The sequence below is a fragment of the Bemisia tabaci genome, chromosome 2 (assembly GCF_918797505.1).
Source record: "Bemisia tabaci chromosome 2, PGI_BMITA_v3".
NCBI classification, from domain to species: Eukaryota; Metazoa; Arthropoda; class Insecta; order Hemiptera; family Aleyrodidae; genus Bemisia; species Bemisia tabaci.
Window position 1 is genome coordinate 3,328,789 of NC_092794.1, and position 20,386 is coordinate 3,349,174.

Consider the following 20,386-nt stretch of genomic DNA (forward strand, 5'->3'; position numbering starts at 1 on the left):
TAACCGTTTTCATAGTTGATAGTTGATAAGAATGGGTACCCCGCTAGTACCCGCCATTTTAAAAGCAAAGCATATTCGATTCTCAAGGTTAGTGTTAGTATGTCTCTAAGTATATCGATGCTATCATATGACTGGAAGGCTGGCTGAAACTTATCAGCGAGTCAGTGAAGTTGAAGTTGATATAGTTTCATGTTTTTCGCAAACTCTTCCGTTAAGTGCACTGAATTGGTTTGAATTTTCATGGCAAAATCGGTCAGCATGAAAGAAATGTTACCTTCTCTACCTGATGAAAAAATTGGTACGTTTCTTTCCCTCAAATTCAATTCATTTCATTCTAGGAGGGGCCATGGGCTAAGTGCCACTCCTATTTTTTTTTTTTTCAGAGCATCTTCAGAGCCTCTGTATTCTGTAACAGAATTTATTTTACTGTAAGCTAAGCACCACCTGAAGATTGTAACTTTGCCTCATCATGCCAGGTTACTTGAATTTTTTTAATCACTATAAAAGACATCCGTTCTATGAGGGGCACATAAACACATTTTCCCATTCCCATCTACTTGCATCAATGAAAGCACTCACGCTTACCTCGATGCCCAGTTGCTTCATGTGCACTAATTTAGAATAAATCTTTTAATGCACATCTATTATTAATGTACTGTCATGGGAAGCTGCATTGTCTCTTTCAAAACCACAGACATCACAAGTCAAAAGTTACTGAAATACCTGGTCATTCTCTCTACGTTAGGAGATACATTTTGGAATCCAACTTTCCGCTTGTGTAAGATTCTTTCATTCCTAAGAGATGAGACCATAATTTTAGCCCTTACATAATCAAGAGACTGTGCTAAACCTCTGGTGGAACATCATTATCATCTGGTTGGTGTTTTTTTGTTGGTGGTAAGTATAGTGCTAGTTCCTAGTCGGAACCTCAGGCAGGCTCTAATCGTCATGATCTGAGAAATCTAATGCAAATAGACAGTTGGATTCTGTAATGCTTCTTTACGGTATCAACCACCAATTATGGTCAGAGTTGTATTTTATCTCACTAACAATAATGTGAAGGATGAATGTAAGTAGAATCCGAAATGAATTCCCAGTGTTTTTGGTAGATGGGAGGTGGCAAAAACGGTAGTGTCTAAAGCTTGCTCATTTTGTAACAACAGATAAATCTTAAATCCAGGAGAGATTGCAAAAACAATCTTCAATTATTTTGATTGAAGGCATCGTTAAATCCTTAAGTATTAATAGTTAGAGATTGTGCTTACTCGCAGTTGCCCTAAACTCAAAGCTCTCCCCTGTGGCTGGCATCTCATTTTAAGTATTTCTGATTCAATGTATTTCGTGAATATCATTGATGCTAAGCTGATGTCTACTAGCAGTATTTACTCGTAACATTCGGCTTTAATCAGCACAGATCTGTACTGGGTAAGGGAGTTGCCACTGTAATCAGTGAATTTTCAGCCAAATAAAAGTAATAGTTATTGTAACCATAGCATTCTCTTATGACCTGTATGATGAACATTCTATTTTTATTCCACAGATATGCTGGCCGCCACCAGTGTTCTCCAGCAACAGGCAACTGAAATCCGTAATCAGCGACCGAACTGGCAACCATACCTTCAGTAAGTATTGCATGCTGAGGCTATCCTTTTAATGAGCTTTCTTATTCTCAGTTGGGAAGGTCAGTAAATGGTGTAACCAAGCATGAATTGGCATATTGATGGCTATAGAGCAGAACAACATATCTCCATTGCGTTGTTTCAAAATCTCTGCTCCTATTTTTTTTTAATCAAAGTTGACTAACTTTATAGTTTGAAATTTCTGCAGAATATTTTGCTAACAGAGAAGAAAAATCAAGGAAGTTTTAAAGAAATGTAGTTGACAAGTTTTCTGAAGAAGAAATAATGTATAATGGAAAGTCTGCAAAGTCGTAAAAGGAGGTACGCACTTCAGCCGTCAATGTACAGTTAAAGATATCAGTGTGTAAGTAGTCTCAAAAAAACCTGGAGTGATGCTGTGACTCAAAAATTAAGCCAGCCACCAAGCTGATCATAATCTCATCTGAAATGAGACAAAATTAGGTAGGTATCAAATCAGATTAAAATCAACCTATTTGATAAAAAATTACGGAGGTTACGACAATTTAGGAATGAGCTGCACATGAACCATTCAGGTTTTTATTATGACCAAATTACTTTTTCTTCAAATTTGCTCAACAAATTTTTTGTACATGTTTCCCAATAAAATCCTCTTGGTTTCAATATAGTTAAAGAATTAAAAATCCAAGAAAGTCTGTAACTATAAATTAAGGGTAAAAGAAAGTCTTCTCATGAGATCCTTATTAATCCAAGGAATTATGAGAACCAAATTCATAAAAAAAAAATTAGATGAAGTATTATCATTAAATAGCTGCATTTGTAAATTGTAGGTAATTGAATTTCACACCGGGTGACTTGGTTATTAGAAAGTTTGCAACTGTGTATGGAACATGGATCTGTACAAATCATTTATTTCATGATGGAGCCCTAGTCATGTAACTAATGTCAGAGCATTAGTCTAAATGATGCTTCAACACAGGCTTGAAATGATGATTGAAAACAGGATACTTAGTACATATTTTTACAAAAAGTTCTATCCTATTGTTTAAGATGCCTCCACAATCAAAAAATCTAAGAAACAGTGAATTTTTAAACAGCTGAGATACATGTAATTATTACACCGCAAATCTCATAAGTTCTCCTTCAATTATTCTTAGGTCTCAAATGATTTCGCAAGATGACTTTGATTTTATCAATGCATACGACAATGCAGACTCAGCTGGTCGCTCCAAAATCTTGGCAGAAAATCGCACACAAGCTGCTAAAACCTTCCCCAGCTTGTTAGAACATGTGTCGAAGGATCAGACTATCCAGTACATTCTAGTTCTCATCGATGATATGCTTCAGGTATGTGCCATAGCCATTTTTAATCTTAGCTGTGCATTACCATGCCAGATCAAACGAAGGGAAAAACCTGCTCCCCTCAGAGATCGCTGAAACTTGGAACACTTATTGCCCTCGTCACTATCAGTCCAAAGCAATTTTTTTAAAAGGCTATTTGCGAAATGGGACAATTTTCGCTTATGGGCTTTGAGCCTTGGCACTTCAATAATCAGACAACGCCTCATCTTTTCCCAAAGTTTCAAGCCCCCCAAAATTTTTGGTAGGCAAGGCGGAGGAGGCAGAGTTAAAAATCGGCAATATATTTATGAACTTTCCACTCAGTAAAAGAAATTTTGCAAAACGCAATTTACATAGGAGCTTCCAGCAGAAAAATAACTTTTAGAAGGTGTATAACATGATAGGGTTTTGTCAATTCAAACCTGAGTTATCATCTCTAATGTGCGAGAGCGCTAAGAAAAGACACTCCATTTATTTGTGGGGGCTGGTTCCCAAAACAGCCATTTTACATGAAAAACTGATGTTTACCTCCTGACTCTTCTTGGCGCTTTACCACATGCTGGGAATATTTCTTGGTCTGGAGTCAGGAGAGAGAAAATGATGAAGGGAAATTGGCTATTTCTAACCGCGCATGTGGCACCTGAAGATATGTATGTAAGACTTGTCTCTCTACGCAGTGTATTCTTATATGTCTGGGCTGATGCCGGAGCTCATCCATTAACTACAGAAATGGATAAGTAATCACAAAATGAACAAGTGTTACTGAATAAAAATGCAGGGAACGTTTAAAACCAGTAATGAAGTGTAACTGCGTTTTGCAAAGTCCAGTGGTAAAGTACGCAAGGGTACGTCAAGTGGTAAGTACACCTTCTAGAAATGGATTACACATGATCCTTACATTTTCCTTACATAATTTATGTGTGATAATTCTTGTCCTAACTCCCGAGAAAACTGGTTTTCTCAGTTGATATGAAGTAGTGTACTCTATTATAATTAACAATTAACATTTTCTGTATTTTAAAATCCAGGAGGACAGGTCAAGAGTTGAAATATTTGCCGAGTATTGTGCTAAGAAGAGAGAACCTGTGTGCGGTCAGTTTTTGAACTTGTTAAATGGATCTGACGGATTCATTGTGAATATGTCTGCCAGAATAATCGCCAAGATTGCCTGTTGGAACCCATCTGCCAATTTACTCGACAGCTCTGATCTTCACTTTTACCTGAATTGGTTGAATGAACAATTAAAATTGAATGTAAGTCAAATTGATCCATGATTTGCTGCTACGTTTTACTTTTAATTAATTCAGCAATGCATCTGTTGTCCTCAAAATTCTGTTTCTGTAGGTGCAAAAAGTTCTAAAGCATCTTGCCTGTGCCACATGATCCGGCGGTCTCTACTTCTTAGCAAAATTTTTGATGAGAAAAGAGAGAAAAAAAAGACATCACTTTTTAAAATTGCATCACTCAATTGACTCAATAAAAGATTTTTCTTTTCAAAAAGTCAAGGAAAAAAAAATCTTTAAATGAGGGTTTGATCTATGATTTTTGTTAAATCCCTGATCTCAAAATCTTCAGTATATAGCCAGTAATCATTAGAGTACCTATATAGCCGGTATCAGTCGATCAAAGTAGAGCTCTCAAAGTGGCGCATACTTGTGACCCTCGTGACCCTCAATGATTCTCGGGCTGAGAATCTTTGAGGGTCACGGTCACGTGATACTCATCTTCCACCAGCCGCATCGATGCGCCACTTTGAGAGCTCCACTTTGATTGTCTGATACCGGCTTACAGCGAGAGTATAGACAGATGTGAAACTCAGAAAATCCATCAGGTCTTTACCGATGCCTCTGTAAACAAAGTTGGGGCCCAAGAGGGCAGCCAACCTATGAATTAAACATATCCAGAACGATTTATTATTATAATTGTCACGACCTGTCGTGTGCAAAGAACGTATTTGACATAGTTTTTGCATAGATTTGACATCTTCAGGATACGCTTACTGATTTCATTGAATTTGTTATCTTTTTTAAGGGAGAGTACATGCAGTCTGTCGGAAGATGCTTGCAAGTAGTTCTTCGTCACGATGAATATCGTTTGGCTTTCATCAAAGTTGAAGGGCCTTCAACATTGTTGAAAGTCCTTGCCTCACGACAAGTAAATTTCCAAATTCAGTACCAACTTATATTCTGTCTTTGGTTACTGACTTTCAACCCTAAATTTGCTCAAAAAATGAACAAGTGAGTATATACAAATAAGTCTAAAAGTGTTAATTGTCTGTTGAAGAGGAATTTTGTTTTTAAATTGTTGAAATATTGTGTCAGATAGCCTTATCATGCCATAAATGTTTTAAATTTCCTGAATTATGGTATGCTCATAGTACCTCTAACTCAAATATCAGGCTAGAAGACCAGTTGAAAAAGAACAAGTTTCAAGGCGGAAGCAGTACATTAAAAATGAGAAACCCTCCCCTAGAGCGTGGATGAATGTTTAATATGTTACTAATTAGTATAATTTCAATGCATTAAACAAATTGCTGTCAGTATGGCATTGTTACTAAATTTAGCACTTTCCAAGGCCATATACAATTAGGAAAATGTTCTCTGTCAGTCGAATATCAAGGGATTAACAAAGAAAAGATTTGATTGTGTAGTCTGGTTGAGAGAAAAGTTGATGCGTACTAGGAGAAGACGAAAAGAAAAAGAATCTACCCCAATTTTTTGCTCTCACTCTAAGATAATTCTGGATGCTCTTAAATTTCACAGATTAGGCGTCATTCCAATCCTAGCAGATATTCTCAGTGACTCTGTGAAAGAAAAAGTTACCCGCATCATCTTGGCTGTATTCAGGGTAAGTTGGTTTTTATACCCATCCATTATTTCATGCTGGCCCCACACATTTGCGTACGGGGTGCATTCAAAGCATTGATGCCTGCTTGATCACACTTTAAGAATGGTTGCAGATAGTTAGTTAGTTAAATTTTATTAGAGACATTCAGCGGCACATGCTATTAATGTCTTTACAGAAAATATGATGGGTGAGTGCAAGTACAAAAATTTAAATTCTTAACTTAATGGAAGCAAAAAATTACAAAATCTTGGTTGTAACGCTGACATAATCGTCGGTTAATTTACGAATAGTTTGAACAAGTATATCTATATCATGCCACTAACCCAGTGTACTAGAGCGCTCTGCGACTCCTAATCGCCAATAAAATCGATTCTGCCACAGATCCGCAAGCCAATGACACTTTCTGATCTCCTTCTCCTCTTTTCCTTGCTGTAAACCTTTTTATTGGACATTCACAATTTGGACAGGTCCTTCTCCAATAGAAGCAGGAATCGTTTGTGAGGGGGGCTTCCAGAGTTATACTTTTTCAAAGTTGATGCTACAGGGTCCTCGGGCCCCGGGCGCAGCTGCGGGACTTTTTTGAAAAATTTGATGAGCCATAACTTCGTAAAAAATTAACTGATTGTCGATTGCTTATATTCAATAGAAAGGTATTTTTATGTTCCTTCATTTAAAAAAAAGTTCAACTCAATACCTGCAACTGTTTAAAATTAATGCCCAAAAGTTGATTTTTCTTTGACCCCCTGCCTCTTCCCGGGGGCTGGTTCAAAAACTCCGCCATTTTTAACTTCTGTAACCTTCCTTTACAAAAAGTGAGGGTATGACAAGATTCTGTTCTGGGTCCAATTCTTATGGGAGATGCATAATTGCATACCTCTTTGTGAAAATCGGCAGAAGTTCAGATATGGATTGTTTGTGTCAATGTGAGGTGGAAAGTAATCTGTATTTTTTTCCTCTCGCCTCTTAAATGTAAGAATTTGAGGAAGTGAAAACAAGAGGGAAAGCGCTTGTTGATTCGAGTTGAGCAAACTTTTTGCTCGCATGTCGTGAAAATTGGCGTCCACTTGTTATAGGAATGTTGGTGGTGCAGGCTAAAAAATAATCTGCTCATTTGCTTTCTGTCTCTCCTCCTTCAAAACGGAATCGCTTGTGAATTGGTTGAAATTAGCCAAGTTAGGGTTAGTTGGGGTCATTCCATAATCGGATGATTCTGGATTGGTCTCACAGCAGTTGTCATTTTAAAGTCAGGGAATTTTTACATTAGTTTTTTACAGTTGGTTTCATGCAGTGTTCTGACTGGCTCTATCTTTTTTTTCTTAAAAGGTATCTAGGAAAGTATAATCAACAAAACGGGAAACTCTACCTCCAGGTGCATGTAACAGAAAATATTTATACGACCCCTGCTGAATCGAACATGTTACCTAAAAATTGCCGTAAATCAGTAAGTTTCTGACTAAAAGAGCTCAACCAAGTAGCATTTCAAAGCCAATGAAGTGATTTTTATGTTCCCATAATCCACATTTGCTGGCTTTATTTGCGGAGGTTGGTGACATGACTTTTGAGATACCCCTCAACTTGGTGAAAGATGAACAACCCCCCCCCCTCCTTCCCCCAATAAAAAATTGTCAAAAACCTAGAGTGTCAACTCATTGTTTTTTGAAGAACAAACAATATAGCCTAAACAACTTGAAGGTGTGTTTTCTTGTCCAGAGATGATTAATAATTTCTTTTTTTCCTGCTGTGTTCGCGTTTTAGAACTTAATCGAAAAACCAGAAGAGCCAAACATTGCAAAGGAACATTGTATCGCAATGGTACAGAGTAAAGTATTAAAGCAGCTGAGTATTTTGGAGCAACGCAAATTCGATGATGAAGACATTGTAGAAGATGTTCAGTTTCTCAACGAAAAATTGCAGGCATCCGTTCAAGATTTAAGGTATCTGGTAACTCTATTTTCTCTCCCAATAAAGTACTCAGCATTCTACAAATAAGTGGGGGTATTTACTGATCTGTTGCATACACCTCATCTTGCAGGAGAACTATGGGTGGGGAGAAGGTATATTCCTGTGGTGAAGAACCTCGGAAAAAATTAACAAATGTAGTAAAGCCTGTACAATTTATATATTTTAAATGTGGGGTCAAAAAAGTACAGTTTGGTAACCCATGTGTGTAACAATGGTTGGTAAGGCTAGGGTTAAACCAGAGACAACATCTCTAGAGATGCTGCACTCTCCATCCTCCCAAAGAGAAAAAGTCATTTTGGGAATCATTAATTACTTTTTGCCAAATGATGATTCATGAAATTGGTGAATAGTCTGTTGAAACATGATTAAGAACAACAAACCTGCTTTGTAAAATGTTCAACAGGTTATTCCTAAGTTACCATCTGCTAAGTATGGAGGCAAAAAATATACCTTGTTAACGAAAAATGCTGTATGAACCGTCAGCCACTGCCAAAGCTCCTGTAATAGAATACGAAGAAATATGTGAATATTTTTCCTCCAGTTTTTCAGAGAATTTTATCCGCAATCGGACCTCAGTTATCTGCAAATTCTAAGAGACAGTATGCATAAATCTTCTCAAATATGAACATTTAATCGGAGGAAATTTGGCAACTCTTGAATATTCATACAGCGTTTCTCTTTAGTACTGGAGAGTAGCTCATATATCATTTAATTGAAGTACTAAGACTGTTAATGACATTTTCTCCACCTAAAAGAGGGATAATTTACAATATATTTTTGTAAGACCATTGTCTGTAATGTGTGTGGTATTTATTATCAAAAAAGTAAAGTAATACTGTAATTTGAAATAAATTTTTTCATTTTTACTTGCAGTTCTTTTGATGAATATGCCACTGAAGTAAAATGTGGGCGACTAGAGTGGTCTCCAGTCCACCGGTCTGCTCAGTTCTGGAGAGAAAATGCAGCACGTTTGAATGAGCGCAACTATGAGCTTCTTCGCTGTCTGGTCCATTTACTTGATACTTCCAAGGATGCTTTGGTGCTCAGCGTTGCATCTTTTGATGTTGGTGAATACGTCCGTCACTATCCGCGAGGCAAACAGTAAGTAACAATTGACAATTTTTTTTATTAAATCAAAATTTAAAAACAATTCGTCGGAGAAGTTTTGGTTTACATGCTCTGACATTCTAACCGTTTGATGAATGACAACTTCGATGAAATCGAGGATGGACTGTCAGGATTAATCAACAAGGATCAGTCGTGATGAAGCTGAAGATAGAGCGTGCAGTTCCGAAACAATTATCTTTTAGTCTATAAAAAGTGAGTGAGCTTAAATTTTATGTAATTGATGACTGGGTGTACTCTCTATTAACTGTCTAGCTGATCAAACGCTGTATTGATCCAAGATCCATCCATATAGGTCAGTCATTCCCGAAACCGAAATGAGAATCTTCTGCGCATGACGTCAGTATTACTGCCGCGAAAACCAGAAAAGTCAGAAACAATGCTTTTCTTATGGGAGAGAGCAAATTTTTCATGATGAATCATTTAAATTTCTTACTTTTAAATCGTTTGAAACTTTCTGATCGTTGAAAGGAACGTTTAGACGTTAGCGCACAGGGTTTCAATTCAGCTGAATTTGCGTTTTTATATTTTTAAATGATTTTTGTAGTCAGAGTTGTAACAAGCCATCTGGTGGTATAGATTCACGTGTAAAAATGGCTGATGCAGAGTAAACTGTAAAAATGAAAGAACGCAAATTCGGCAAAATCGAAACCCTGAATGCTATAGACGCTATTAGTGGCGACGTCATCATAGGGATTCTCCATTATATCGAATTGGATCCAAACAATAACATTGGCATAACCTCTTTCAATGCTCTCAATGCGAAAAAATCGATATATATCGCTTTTCTGTGACGTGGCACTAATAGCGTCTTTTGTCTAAACGTTCCTTTCAACACTCAGAAAGTTTCAAAGGATTTAAAAGTAAGAAATTTAAATGATTCATTTAGAAAAATTTGCTTTCTTCCATAAGAAAAGCATTGTAGGTATCCGTGATTTTTCGCTTTCGCGGCAGTAATGTTGACGTCACGAGCCAACTGAGCCAATGGATGGGGCTTACCCTGAGCGGGGGAAATCTGCGCAATGACTGACCTATATGGATGGATCTTGTATTGATCATGTGAGGTAACAGCCCTCTATACTTTAAGAACCAGGCAGAGCGGAATCACTCTTTTAACTTCTGGAAGGTCAAAGGCCTGGTTCAGGAGAGTAATGATTTTGCTTGCTCGATGCTTGAAATGATCTACATCTTTAAATTTTGGAATAGGGTGTGTGATTTTAGAGCTGATGTTGAAAAGCTCAACAACATTTACCACTGAACATAGTGGCATCAATTACCAGAATATATGCTTCCGACAGCACATGTTATCCGTGGTAATGCTTACATCAGACCATTCTACTTTCTCTAGTTTTTACAACCTCTTTGTAAAGCTTTCATTGTTTTTATCTTACAGTGTCATTGAACAGCTAGGAGGAAAACAACTTGTGATGCAACTTTTATCTCACGAAGATCCCAATGTTCGTTATGAAGCTCTGCTGGCTGTTCAAAAGTTAATGGTTCACAACTGGTAAGTTCCTCTCTCTACTTCTTCTATCTATCAGTTACTTATCTCTAGAGCTATGTTTATCTGGCGAACAAACGCGGCGCTCATGGGTTTGGTAATTTAGGTTTTGTCCACTTAAGTAGAATGATTTGCTTGATGTGGAACATTTTCATTGATCATTTTTTAATCAACCTAATTTTATTTGAATGACGTCACTGATTCTTGAATTTTTTAAGAATAGACCTCTGGCAAAGGAATCGGAAGTAAAATTATTCAAAGAAATGCCATGTATTTTATCGTAAAATTTTCTCCTGTCTATTATTTGTTTTTAGTGTATTTTCTTTCCGAAGGAATTACACTATTTTTTCAGTATACCCTCTGTCTCGGAGTACATTTAAGCCTTGAGTAGAATATGAAAATGTATTTTTAAGGTAGTTTATTTTTTTTCCCCTTGGAAGCTATCAATTATAGATGGATATTAAACCAGATGAGCACTTTTTCAGCTTCCAACAAGGTACAGTAAGACTTCAGTTTATTGGATTGCAATCTAACAGATTGATCTTCTGGTCCCTTCAAGGACTTCAAGTAATTCGAATCAACAGATTTTGCGATTCAATGTATAAATTCGTCAGTCCTGTAAAATCCGATATATGGAGGTCTTACTGTATGGAGTTTAACATTCGACTGAAGAGTTGCTATGCCAAGGAATGATAGTATTTCTGTATCCATTCCACTACAGGTAGTCTTTTCTGGGAATTGTGGTGATCAGTAATTAAAATCTTAGGTTTGTTTTAAAGTGAAGAATGTTTCTAATTAACACTTCATTACCAATTTGAGTCATCCTTTTTACTTTGAAAGGTATAAATTAATATTTGCGTTTTGGATGACCCTCTTATATTCTAGCATTGATAGTTTCTAAGAAAAGGAAAGTAGAAACTTTTCTTCCTCTCTCCTGCTTCCCTCCTTCTCTCTATCATTTCCTATTCCATGCTCTTTTGATCAAAGCTTTTTATATTGCAAGCAACTGTTGGTATCACTGTTTATCTTTTTACAAGTTATTTTCTGGATAGGTATGCAGTAAATTTGCACTGAGACTGCAACAAGAAGAAAATAATTGTTGATTATTTCGAATAATCTGCAACCAAAAAATTATTCGAACGACTGTTTGAATACTTCTGCTTTCTTGTTGTTGTATACAACTCTTCTTTGATTATTTTATACTGTACCTTAAACTTGAAGTGGTTTCTAATGAGATTTTTAATTTTGATTTTGATTTGTTTTCTTTTGTTAGGCCATCAGTTGATTCCATCCCATGACTTTATATTAATTGCTCAATGTGTATTTTTAATGGTAACTAAGCAATGTCCTATAGCAACGTTTGAATTTTGTAGATTAGTGATCGATGCCAGCTGCAATAACCATGTTCTTGAATTATGAAAGCACGTGCAAATTATTTAAACGAATTAACAATGGAATGATTGCTATGAATGCATTCTTTTTCAAATTTTGCTGTGATATGTGCAACTAAGAAAATTCTCAATGCAGTTTTCTCACCTGTTTTCAGTACCTCAAAACTTTGTTCGAAATATTTTGCTCAACAGATTTTATAAATATTTAATGAATGAAATATAAAATTTCTAGCCCCACATACTCACCGTTTATTGTCTTATGCAGTTTGTACTTGCGTTTATCAAGAGTGTCCAAAATTGTCTGTTTTTCAAGCTTTCACTATTGGCTGCCCAATTGATTAATTTTTTTTAAAACAGAACATCATTTGAGGAAATAGTATTTCTCAAGCAAATTCAAAGAAAATCTAGCAAAGACATTAAACTAATGAGGAACCAACTTATTTGAAGAAATGGAACCGAAACCATAAATTTGAGAAAATTTTACTTCCTTCACCTCGACTTTTACAGCTCCTTGATATTTTTTTCCAGTAATTTGTTCGAGGCTTGTATTTTTCAATGAGTTTTTGATGGTGCAGTTGGTGTTTCAGCCCCTTCCCCTTTCAGGCCCCTGTTTTTGTGTTTTCGTTGTGTTCCATTGCTGCTTTTACTGTTTTGAAACCTTCAACTTTTTAATTTTCTGGGCATAGGCAGCCCTTTCACATCCTCTCAAATGTTTAATAAGAAAGGATAGGCTCGGATCAGTTTCAGAGAACCCTGTCCCATATGAAGGTAAAATTATCTGAATCAGTCAAATGATGAATGAATAACTTGTACCTGCTCTGTCTTGTTCTTCATTTTAACAAATCCGGAAGTCTCACCTACAGTAATATTTTGATCACCGATGAGTCATGGCGAGAGCTTGTGCTGGATACTGAAAACGACTAAAAACATTTAAAACCACATGAAATATGTATGAAAAAAAAGCACATGATTAACATGGATGAAAGAATGACGTAATAGTGCGTCAAGCTTTTGATGCTGTGCGTGCCTGAGGAGAATCGGTGTTACCCCCCCCCAAAACTCTTTATTATTTGTCGCCATCCATTGCTAAGTTATAGTCTTATCCTCATCTTCTGGCTCAAGTATTACAAGCGTCAATTGGATTACATTTTGCAATAAGGAACTACTATCTCTAGTTCTTCTTTACAAGCACATTTCTGCCCAAGAAAACCATTGGAATCTATGTTGTTTCTAAAATGAGCCAGAAAAAGTGGTTCCTTTTTGCAAAATGTAATCCAATTGTGCTTAGACACCATGTCGCCAAATTTTAAACTTTTCAATCTTTTACGGAAAAACTGATCAACAGATCACTTGAAAATTTTACCTAATATTTCTTTCGCCATCAAGAGTAATCCCTGTTTTATGAAAGTGTGTGCAAAAGTTTTAAAGCAAAATTAAAACAATATGTATTGAAATGTCCGGCAACATACCGTCTAAGCGTTAATAAGGCTTGTGATATTTCGGGTGGAAGGTGACTAAGGTTTCTAAATGTAGGTACTAAATAGGGCTAAATTTTACTAAACCTGATTTAAAAGTCATGGGATCTGCGTATTTAATTATTATCTGGATGTAAATTCAACTTGACCACCTGCCATGCTGAGTGAAAATGCCGTATGAGTGTTCGAATTTTGCCAAAGTTCCTTTCAGAAAATATTTATTTTTAAGGAAAGCTATGAATATGAATATATTTTCTCGTAACTTTCAGACTTTTTAAATCAAATTACGAACAAATTTCTCTGAAAAATCAGAAGTAAAATAAATACAGATTTTCTTGAAAATTCGATTTTCGAAAGGAATTTGGCAACGCCTGATGACTCTTATCGCGCTCTTCTTTAGCACAGCAGACTTAATGGGATGTGCTTCATGATTTTGTAATAAGCGAAGGGTGACAGAGGTGAACCTCGTCAAGTCCTCTATCGCTTTGCTTTGTCACTGGTTAAAAACGCTGATTTTCAGCCCGTTTTGTCATGGGGCAAGGAGTCAGTTCTAGCCTGAATAGGATATCTTGAAGCTGAAGGCAACTTCCAAAAAGTGAAGTTTATTCTCAACTTCAGTAAAAATTTTCGTCTCTGTAACTGTTGTAAGAAGAAATTTATGGGACCCAGGAATGTAGATCAATAGTAGGGCTTGGCAGGCTCTCCTGCCCTCATTAAGCGATCGATAAAGTTGGGAAAAAAAAAAAAAAAAAAAAATGCAGGGAAACTAGAATATGTACATAAAAAAAGCATACATTGCTTGTATGAGTAAAAATTATCCATGCATGGCCATCACTTTGATGATGTCACATGCTCTCTGCATGAATTGAGTGTGGTTTAAATCTTCAGCTATGGATTCAAACCAAAGGTATTGCATTTTTCTGGTCAAAGAAGCACAACATGCTCAAAATAGTCGCCCTCATTTTAGAGCAAAATATGACCAGTAACTATTTTGATTACTTGCACTCGTGAAAATCAATTATGGCTCATTCATATTTTCCATTACTTTGCGTGTTTAAATGGGCTATTCAGGTACTTCCGGCTCTATTTTTTTTACTCGTGTCGATTTTTCTAAGATTCATTGGTTTTTATTCTAGCATTTTGGTACTCAAAACCTAGGTCTCATTAAGTTTGAGCTAGGTATCTGATAGGTATTTGAGCAATGCACTTTTGAATATACTTCAATGCATTCTCTTATGTTTCAGCATGCTTTAAAATAGACTATAATTTAGACGTTAAGGACTGATCAAATTATATTATCAGTAGAAAAATTATGACATGTTGTAGTACAGTTGACACATGTTGCAACCGTACCGCCACAACATCGCTTTGAAAATTGAAGCTCTGAAATTTTGCCAACTTAGTCAAATTTTATGAATTTTAAGTTAAAATTATCAGGGTTAATACTTTGTACTTATTGTAGTCCCCTACGTTTCTAACCAATAAGTAAAAGAAATAAATTAATTTTACCGACATTGCCATATTTATGAAAATGTAAATGTTGACTACAGTTTTGCAAAGTAAAGAAAATTTCATTGGCAAATTTCACAAAAATGCCGAATTTTCTCAACACTGATCGATTTACGTAAATATACACTAGTAATCGGCATTGCTCAATTTCGTGGACGTTTCCAAATCTTATCAACGCTCCGAAATTTTGTTATCATTCCGAAATTTTTAAACGTTGCCAATTCATGAAGATACAGTAGTATTCCAACGTTACCATAACTTAACATAACCAGAAATTTATGCACAATCGAGGTTTATTCTAAGTAGTTTCCCTAAAAAATATTTGTGTCTGATTTTTAGTACCATAACATTTGGCTATTTTTTCTCTCTCAAAAAAGTTCTCAACTTTATATTTTGATCAATTTTCCGGAAGTATTGTCATATTACATTTAATTTTGACTGATGATAGAAGTGACAGTAAATGACAGATTTTTACCATCTATCTGCTGGTAAGAAGCAAGAATTGCTAAGTGTCACCCAGGATTGGATAGATTGGTCAGAGTTGTAACTTTACATATAGCTAGTGGATTCTGCAATAGAACCGTGACTGTCGTCACCCCTCAACCAATTGACCACCTACTTTAGGTATTGAAAAAATTAAACATTTCATAAACCTTTGAAGCAATTTGTTTCAGTTCAATTTTTTTTAAAACCTCAGCAAGAGGATATAATGTTGAGACAACTTGGCAATTATGTTTCAAATATTTTTCAATCAAAAATCAAAGTTTTAAATATGCGCCTTTCACCGAAAACTTTGTGCTCTTCCCTTATCTATTCAAATCTTCGCTTTTCTTCCTTTTCCCACTCCTCTTTATTAGGCCTGTGAGCGGCCTTTACCAAAATTTGAGTGGTCTGGAGAGTGATGGCGATGCTTGGGAAATGATTAATTCATAGTGATCCCAGTATTTGAAAAAATACTTCATATTTGCGGTGGCCGTATTGTCTCAACGACTAAAGCCAATTATTAGTTTGCTCTTTGAGGGAACATCTCTGTGTTCTTTGAGTTCAACTTTAAACCCTTAACCCGGAAAATTCACTCCATCAACAAGAAATCAAGTATTCTGTTCTTCCACGTAGTTTTATTATTAAACTCGTTGAATACATCTCTGCAATATTCAGGAAGCCCGTTGTTTGATGCTGAGCAAGCCAACGTTTAATGTTGACTAGTCTTTTAATCATTTCGGCTCCTCATATTCTCTCCTTTCTCTTTCGTTTTGAATCATGAGTGAAAAGTTGATTACAACAAAGCTGCATGGATACTGAGCATGCCATAATGCACTTTATGAAAAACTGTTCAACTCGTTTTAAGTATTAGAGGTGAGGGTAAGGAAATAAAAAATTGTACCTAACAAAGTTCTTAGCACTTCAGCATTTATTTTAATTTCTAGCTCAATCAAGGATGATATAACAATTAAATAATTATTTTGTTGCTATGCAAAATGAGTTGAGTTAAATATTGGTATGTCTTCAACTAAACTATTATACACCTTAACAAAAGAGATATAAGCTAATTGTGGGGTATAGAACCTGCCAATCATGTCAACTATTTTCCTTTATCTTTTTTTGCCCAATCTTCTGCAATTCTCTTTCTCTGTAACAGAAAACTCTCCGCAACAGATAAATTCACTCGACTTTTCCTGTATTTAATACATGTATTACCCTCTCTGTCCAGTAGGTACCAGTAGGTATTCTCTGTACCAGATGAATCTTCGGGTCCCTCGAGATCCACTACAGAGAGTACTGTATTAGTTTCTCAGTAGATCCACGTTAATGGTGAACGATTATTGCATGCGAATATAAATATTTTGCTACTCAAGTCCAGGGTTTTACCTGTTGTACACACTTAAGGAGTTGAATTTTCTTAATTAATTATATCGTTAATGTTTTATTTTTGTTTTATTTCAGGGAGTATCTAGGACGCCAGCTGGAAAAAGAGCAAGGATCAACAACTACTACAGCTAAATCTGCAGCTGGAGTACTTGCTGGTAAGACCGCCATGTAGCTTGACTGCTTCAGAAATTAATCAAGTCTTGTATTCAAAGATCATCATTTGCTTCGGTCTTATTAAACACTGAGATTTTTCCTTCCTATTATTATCAATGCACCAAACGTGGGCTTTACTGATGTGGCAGTCCATTGACCTGTATTAGCTAAAAGCCTGCTAATTAGAAGAATAGATTTTGGTGCCTTCGATGAAGACTTGTTACCAGAAGAATTACCCAGACTCTTATTAACAATGAGCCAGTGACACAGAATTCTTGTATTGCTTAATGTAAAATTAAATGGGTCAGTTGCGCTGGTCACAGAAGTGCGTTTTGATGGTTTAAGCTTATAGATTAACAAAAAGTAATAAGATCCGTCCAGATGCTTAGTTCTACCATACAGTCTTAACGGAGATTTTCCCTTTTGAAAAACACAGTGTATGATGTCATCCACTGCGGTAGCTTATACCATGGTCTCCTCCATCTTTGATTAATCAATTAGTGATGTACACATTTGCATTGGTAGCTCCACTTAAATCACTGATGAAACCAAGGGGGAAGAAACTATGGTATGCACTACTGCAATTGATGACATCATTCGCCATGCTATTTGAAGAGGGATATCTCCGCTGGTATCGGACAAGAAAACTTGGGATTTGGAATGATTTTGTCATTTTTTGCTGATCTGTAATCTGATGTCATTAAAATACAGTTCTGAGACTAGCGCAACTGACCCATTTAACACTTTGAATTGTGATCAAGGAGGGAAGCACGGATTTGACGAAGCTAATCGGCAATGTAGCCGAAATAGTAATTTTGATGGCCAGCTTGTAATATGCAAGAATTATCTTCTCGATAGTTGTGGGTTTTGAACTTGAAGAATTAATACTAATTATCGGTAGTCTCACACATCAAGAGGATAATGATTCAGTAAAGGCAGGCAAAGAGTACAGCAGCCTGATTGTTGAAATTTTGTGTTTGTAGGATCGAAATAGAGGACATAGGCTAAAAGGCGGAGCGTGATTGGTCGGCTAAGTCTTATCGCTGCTTTGTCGTGCCTTTGTCAGGTGGAATGGACGACATACTGTTGGAAACTTAAGAGGTGCCGTTAGCTTGTCGTAAGTTCAATCCGACATAGGCACGACAAAGCAGTGATAAGACATAGCCGACCAATCATGCTCCGCCTTTTAACCTATGTAATCTATGTCGACCCGACAAATACAAAATTTCAACAATCAGGCTGCAGGGCAGCTGAGTTCCTCAGGTTTTTTCCTAAATTCTCGAAATTGACCTCATGTTTTCTTAAGGTTCCTCTCCTCCAGGAAATATGTTTTAGCCTCTTTCTACTCTATTTTATTTTGCTTTCATTGATCTTTATTGAAAGTGAGTATGCAGCTCAAATGAGGTTTTTAGGTTCTTGCATTTATTCCTACGTTGCAAGTAATTTTTCTGAGTTCTTAAATTGCTATCTAATTCCCTGCCTCAAAAGAAGTGAAGCAATTCTATTCATTAATTGATTACTTTGTGAAGACACTCACTAATTCCCTTTGATTTTCCTCTTGAGGTATAGATCCATCAAAGTCAGTATTTGTGTTGATACTCAATGTAAAGCTTATGTCTTTACCAATAGAACTAAATGAAACAAAACAGAACCTCAAAATTGACTCGCAAATTCATTGTCAAACGGGCTTTTATCTAGAAAACCAAGTACCTCAGCATCTGCTAAATTCTGTTTTTTTTATATAATGTTCCTTACGACCTCTTGGGCACAACAAGCTCTCAAACTGAAACCTTCTATGTACCAGGCTCAAGGAAAGCAGGGCCAAACAGTGAATTTTGCAGCATTTTTTCTTGCAATATTAAGTAGATATGATGAAACATCCGACTGGTCCTCAAGAAGAGCTTTTGTTTCCTTGCTGGTCTGGAAGATAAGAAAAGATAAGATAGACGAAAGTAGTCAAATTTTCCGAATGATAACAGAGTGAGGCGTATCGTCTTTACACCTAGACCAGGAATTCCTCAGCTCCATTGGAAAACACATGTAAAAAGGCCAACAAATTATTTTTTCAGCCCCGCTTGTCTTGACCTTGGCATACTGAAATTTTAAGTTCAAAAATTCATTGCGCTTAGAAAGTCGCAAAGAATATAATATTGAATAATAATTTAATTTAGCCATGTCAGAATACCTTTGGTTCCCCATGCAGGGTCGCTACAGGTATTCTAATTTTTGTCTTTTGGAGCAACTTCTGTTGAATGAGTTCTAACTATTTCTCTTCTCTTCTTATTTGTAGGTAAAATATCATAAGATTATCTGGAAGAAGTTGGCTCCCAATAGTGGAGAGGAACAAATTCTGCTGTTATTTGGTGTCAATCAATTCTGGTGCCCTTTTAATTCTTTCTTGAGAATGATTTTTCCTCAAAAGGAACTCATGCTGATATCTTCGCAACTAGTTATGTAGCAAAAAAGTATGATGGTGGCACTTTCTCAACTCATTTATTGAACGTAAATTTTTTAGATTTGTTGTTTTAAATAAAGTCATCCATGAAGCATGAGCTAAAATTCGCTTTAGCTGTAATTAAACAGTGGCATGAGGGTGTAATTAAAGCCTCCGAAAACATTGTAAATGTCTCCCCAATGAACGCTTAATTTAAGTACATGCATAAACAATTTTGTTAGTTTATGAATTGGTTGGAACTCAAACAATTTACCATTCCCCATTTCGAGTATATTTTGTATAAATTCTAGTTTAGTCTTTTCCATAAGAAAGTTCTCTAAAGTAGGTTAATTTGAAAATCTGTAGTAGCATTTTTCAACTGATAGTGACTTCTTCAAGAGTTGCTGTTTTAATAGTTGTAATATTTTTATTCTTATTAGCCTCAACTCAACTTTACAATTGACAGGGTGTGTTGGGAAAAACTACAAAAATCTAATGCAGCATTCATCTTTTTGCACCATGCCAGTCAGCTGTGCTTAAATTTTTTATCGCTGTAAACTGCATCTTATTTGAAATTGGTCACCTCTAAGCCAGTCAAATAGGCCAGACCAAATACTAAACGCAGGAAAGTTCAGAGATTTTTTTTTTTTTTTTTTTTGCTGTTTCGTCCAGCCCCTGGACCCCTTAAAAACCAGTAGCTTTTCTCCTCAAGCCTTAGCAGTTAATCTCAAACAGAAGATCAAAGAAAAAATTTCAATAGGTTGGAACTTAAAGTCGTAAGATGCTAAACCTATTTACCATAATGCCTATGAGCGGCTGATATCACTTGATTTAAAATGACTCTGTTAATTGTACTTTTTCAACAACTCTTGTGCTGCAGTATTAGTATGTAATTCTTATGTTCATTGAAAAAAATCTCTTTGTGCTCCAAGCCACAAAGACGACACATTATTATTTTCCCCAAGTTCATTCCATAGCAATGCCACCTACCCATGTCTTTGTTAGATCATTCTATGAGATGTTGATGATGTATTTTTGATTTGTTAAATTTTATTATTGAAGTATCATATAATATTGTTAATATTAAATTAAATGTTAAAAAGTTATGCACTTTCATTTTATTTGTATTTCTCAAATTCGATTTTTTTTTTTTTTTTTTTTTTGATGGGAGGAGGTGAGTA

The 20,386-nt window shown here is 35.9% G+C and overlaps 1 protein-coding gene across 2 annotated transcripts; it reads left to right on the forward strand.

The window, feature by feature from the left end:
• Window positions 1-113: 113 nt before the first annotated feature.
• Window positions 114-20,311, forward strand: VhaSFD (V-type proton ATPase subunit VhaSFD). 2 transcript variants are annotated; one of them, XM_019048464.2, is made up of 11 exons: window positions 114-298; window positions 1,541-1,622; window positions 2,756-2,945; window positions 3,968-4,192; window positions 4,971-5,176; window positions 5,702-5,786; window positions 7,542-7,720; window positions 8,622-8,849; window positions 10,267-10,380; window positions 16,694-16,773; window positions 19,062-20,311. In XM_019048464.2, exons 1-11 carry the CDS (start codon window positions 241-243, stop codon window positions 19,073-19,075), a joined length of 1,461 nt encoding a protein of 486 aa, XP_018904009.1. In that variant the 5' UTR covers window positions 114-240; the 3' UTR covers window positions 19,076-20,311. The 2 variants fall into 2 exon arrangements, with proteins under 2 accessions (XP_018904009.1, XP_018904010.1); XM_019048465.2 differs by lacking the exons at window positions 16,694-16,773; window positions 19,062-20,311 and adding an exon at window positions 11,648-12,002.
• Window positions 20,312-20,386: the final 75 nt, after the last annotated feature.

Excerpts from the sequence above, each read along its gene's own strand:
- VhaSFD (XM_019048464.2), top strand. The coding sequence starts at position 241 with ATGGCAAAATCGGTCAGCATGAAAGAAATGTTACCTTCTCTACCTGAT. Across the intron at positions 299-1,540 it reads TCTACCTGATGAAAAAATTG|ATATGCTGGCCGCCACCAGT; the intron begins GTACGTTTCTTT and ends TTTATTCCACAG. Across the intron at positions 5,787-7,541 it reads TCATCTTGGCTGTATTCAGG|AACTTAATCGAAAAACCAGA; the intron begins GTAAGTTGGTTT and ends TTCGCGTTTTAG.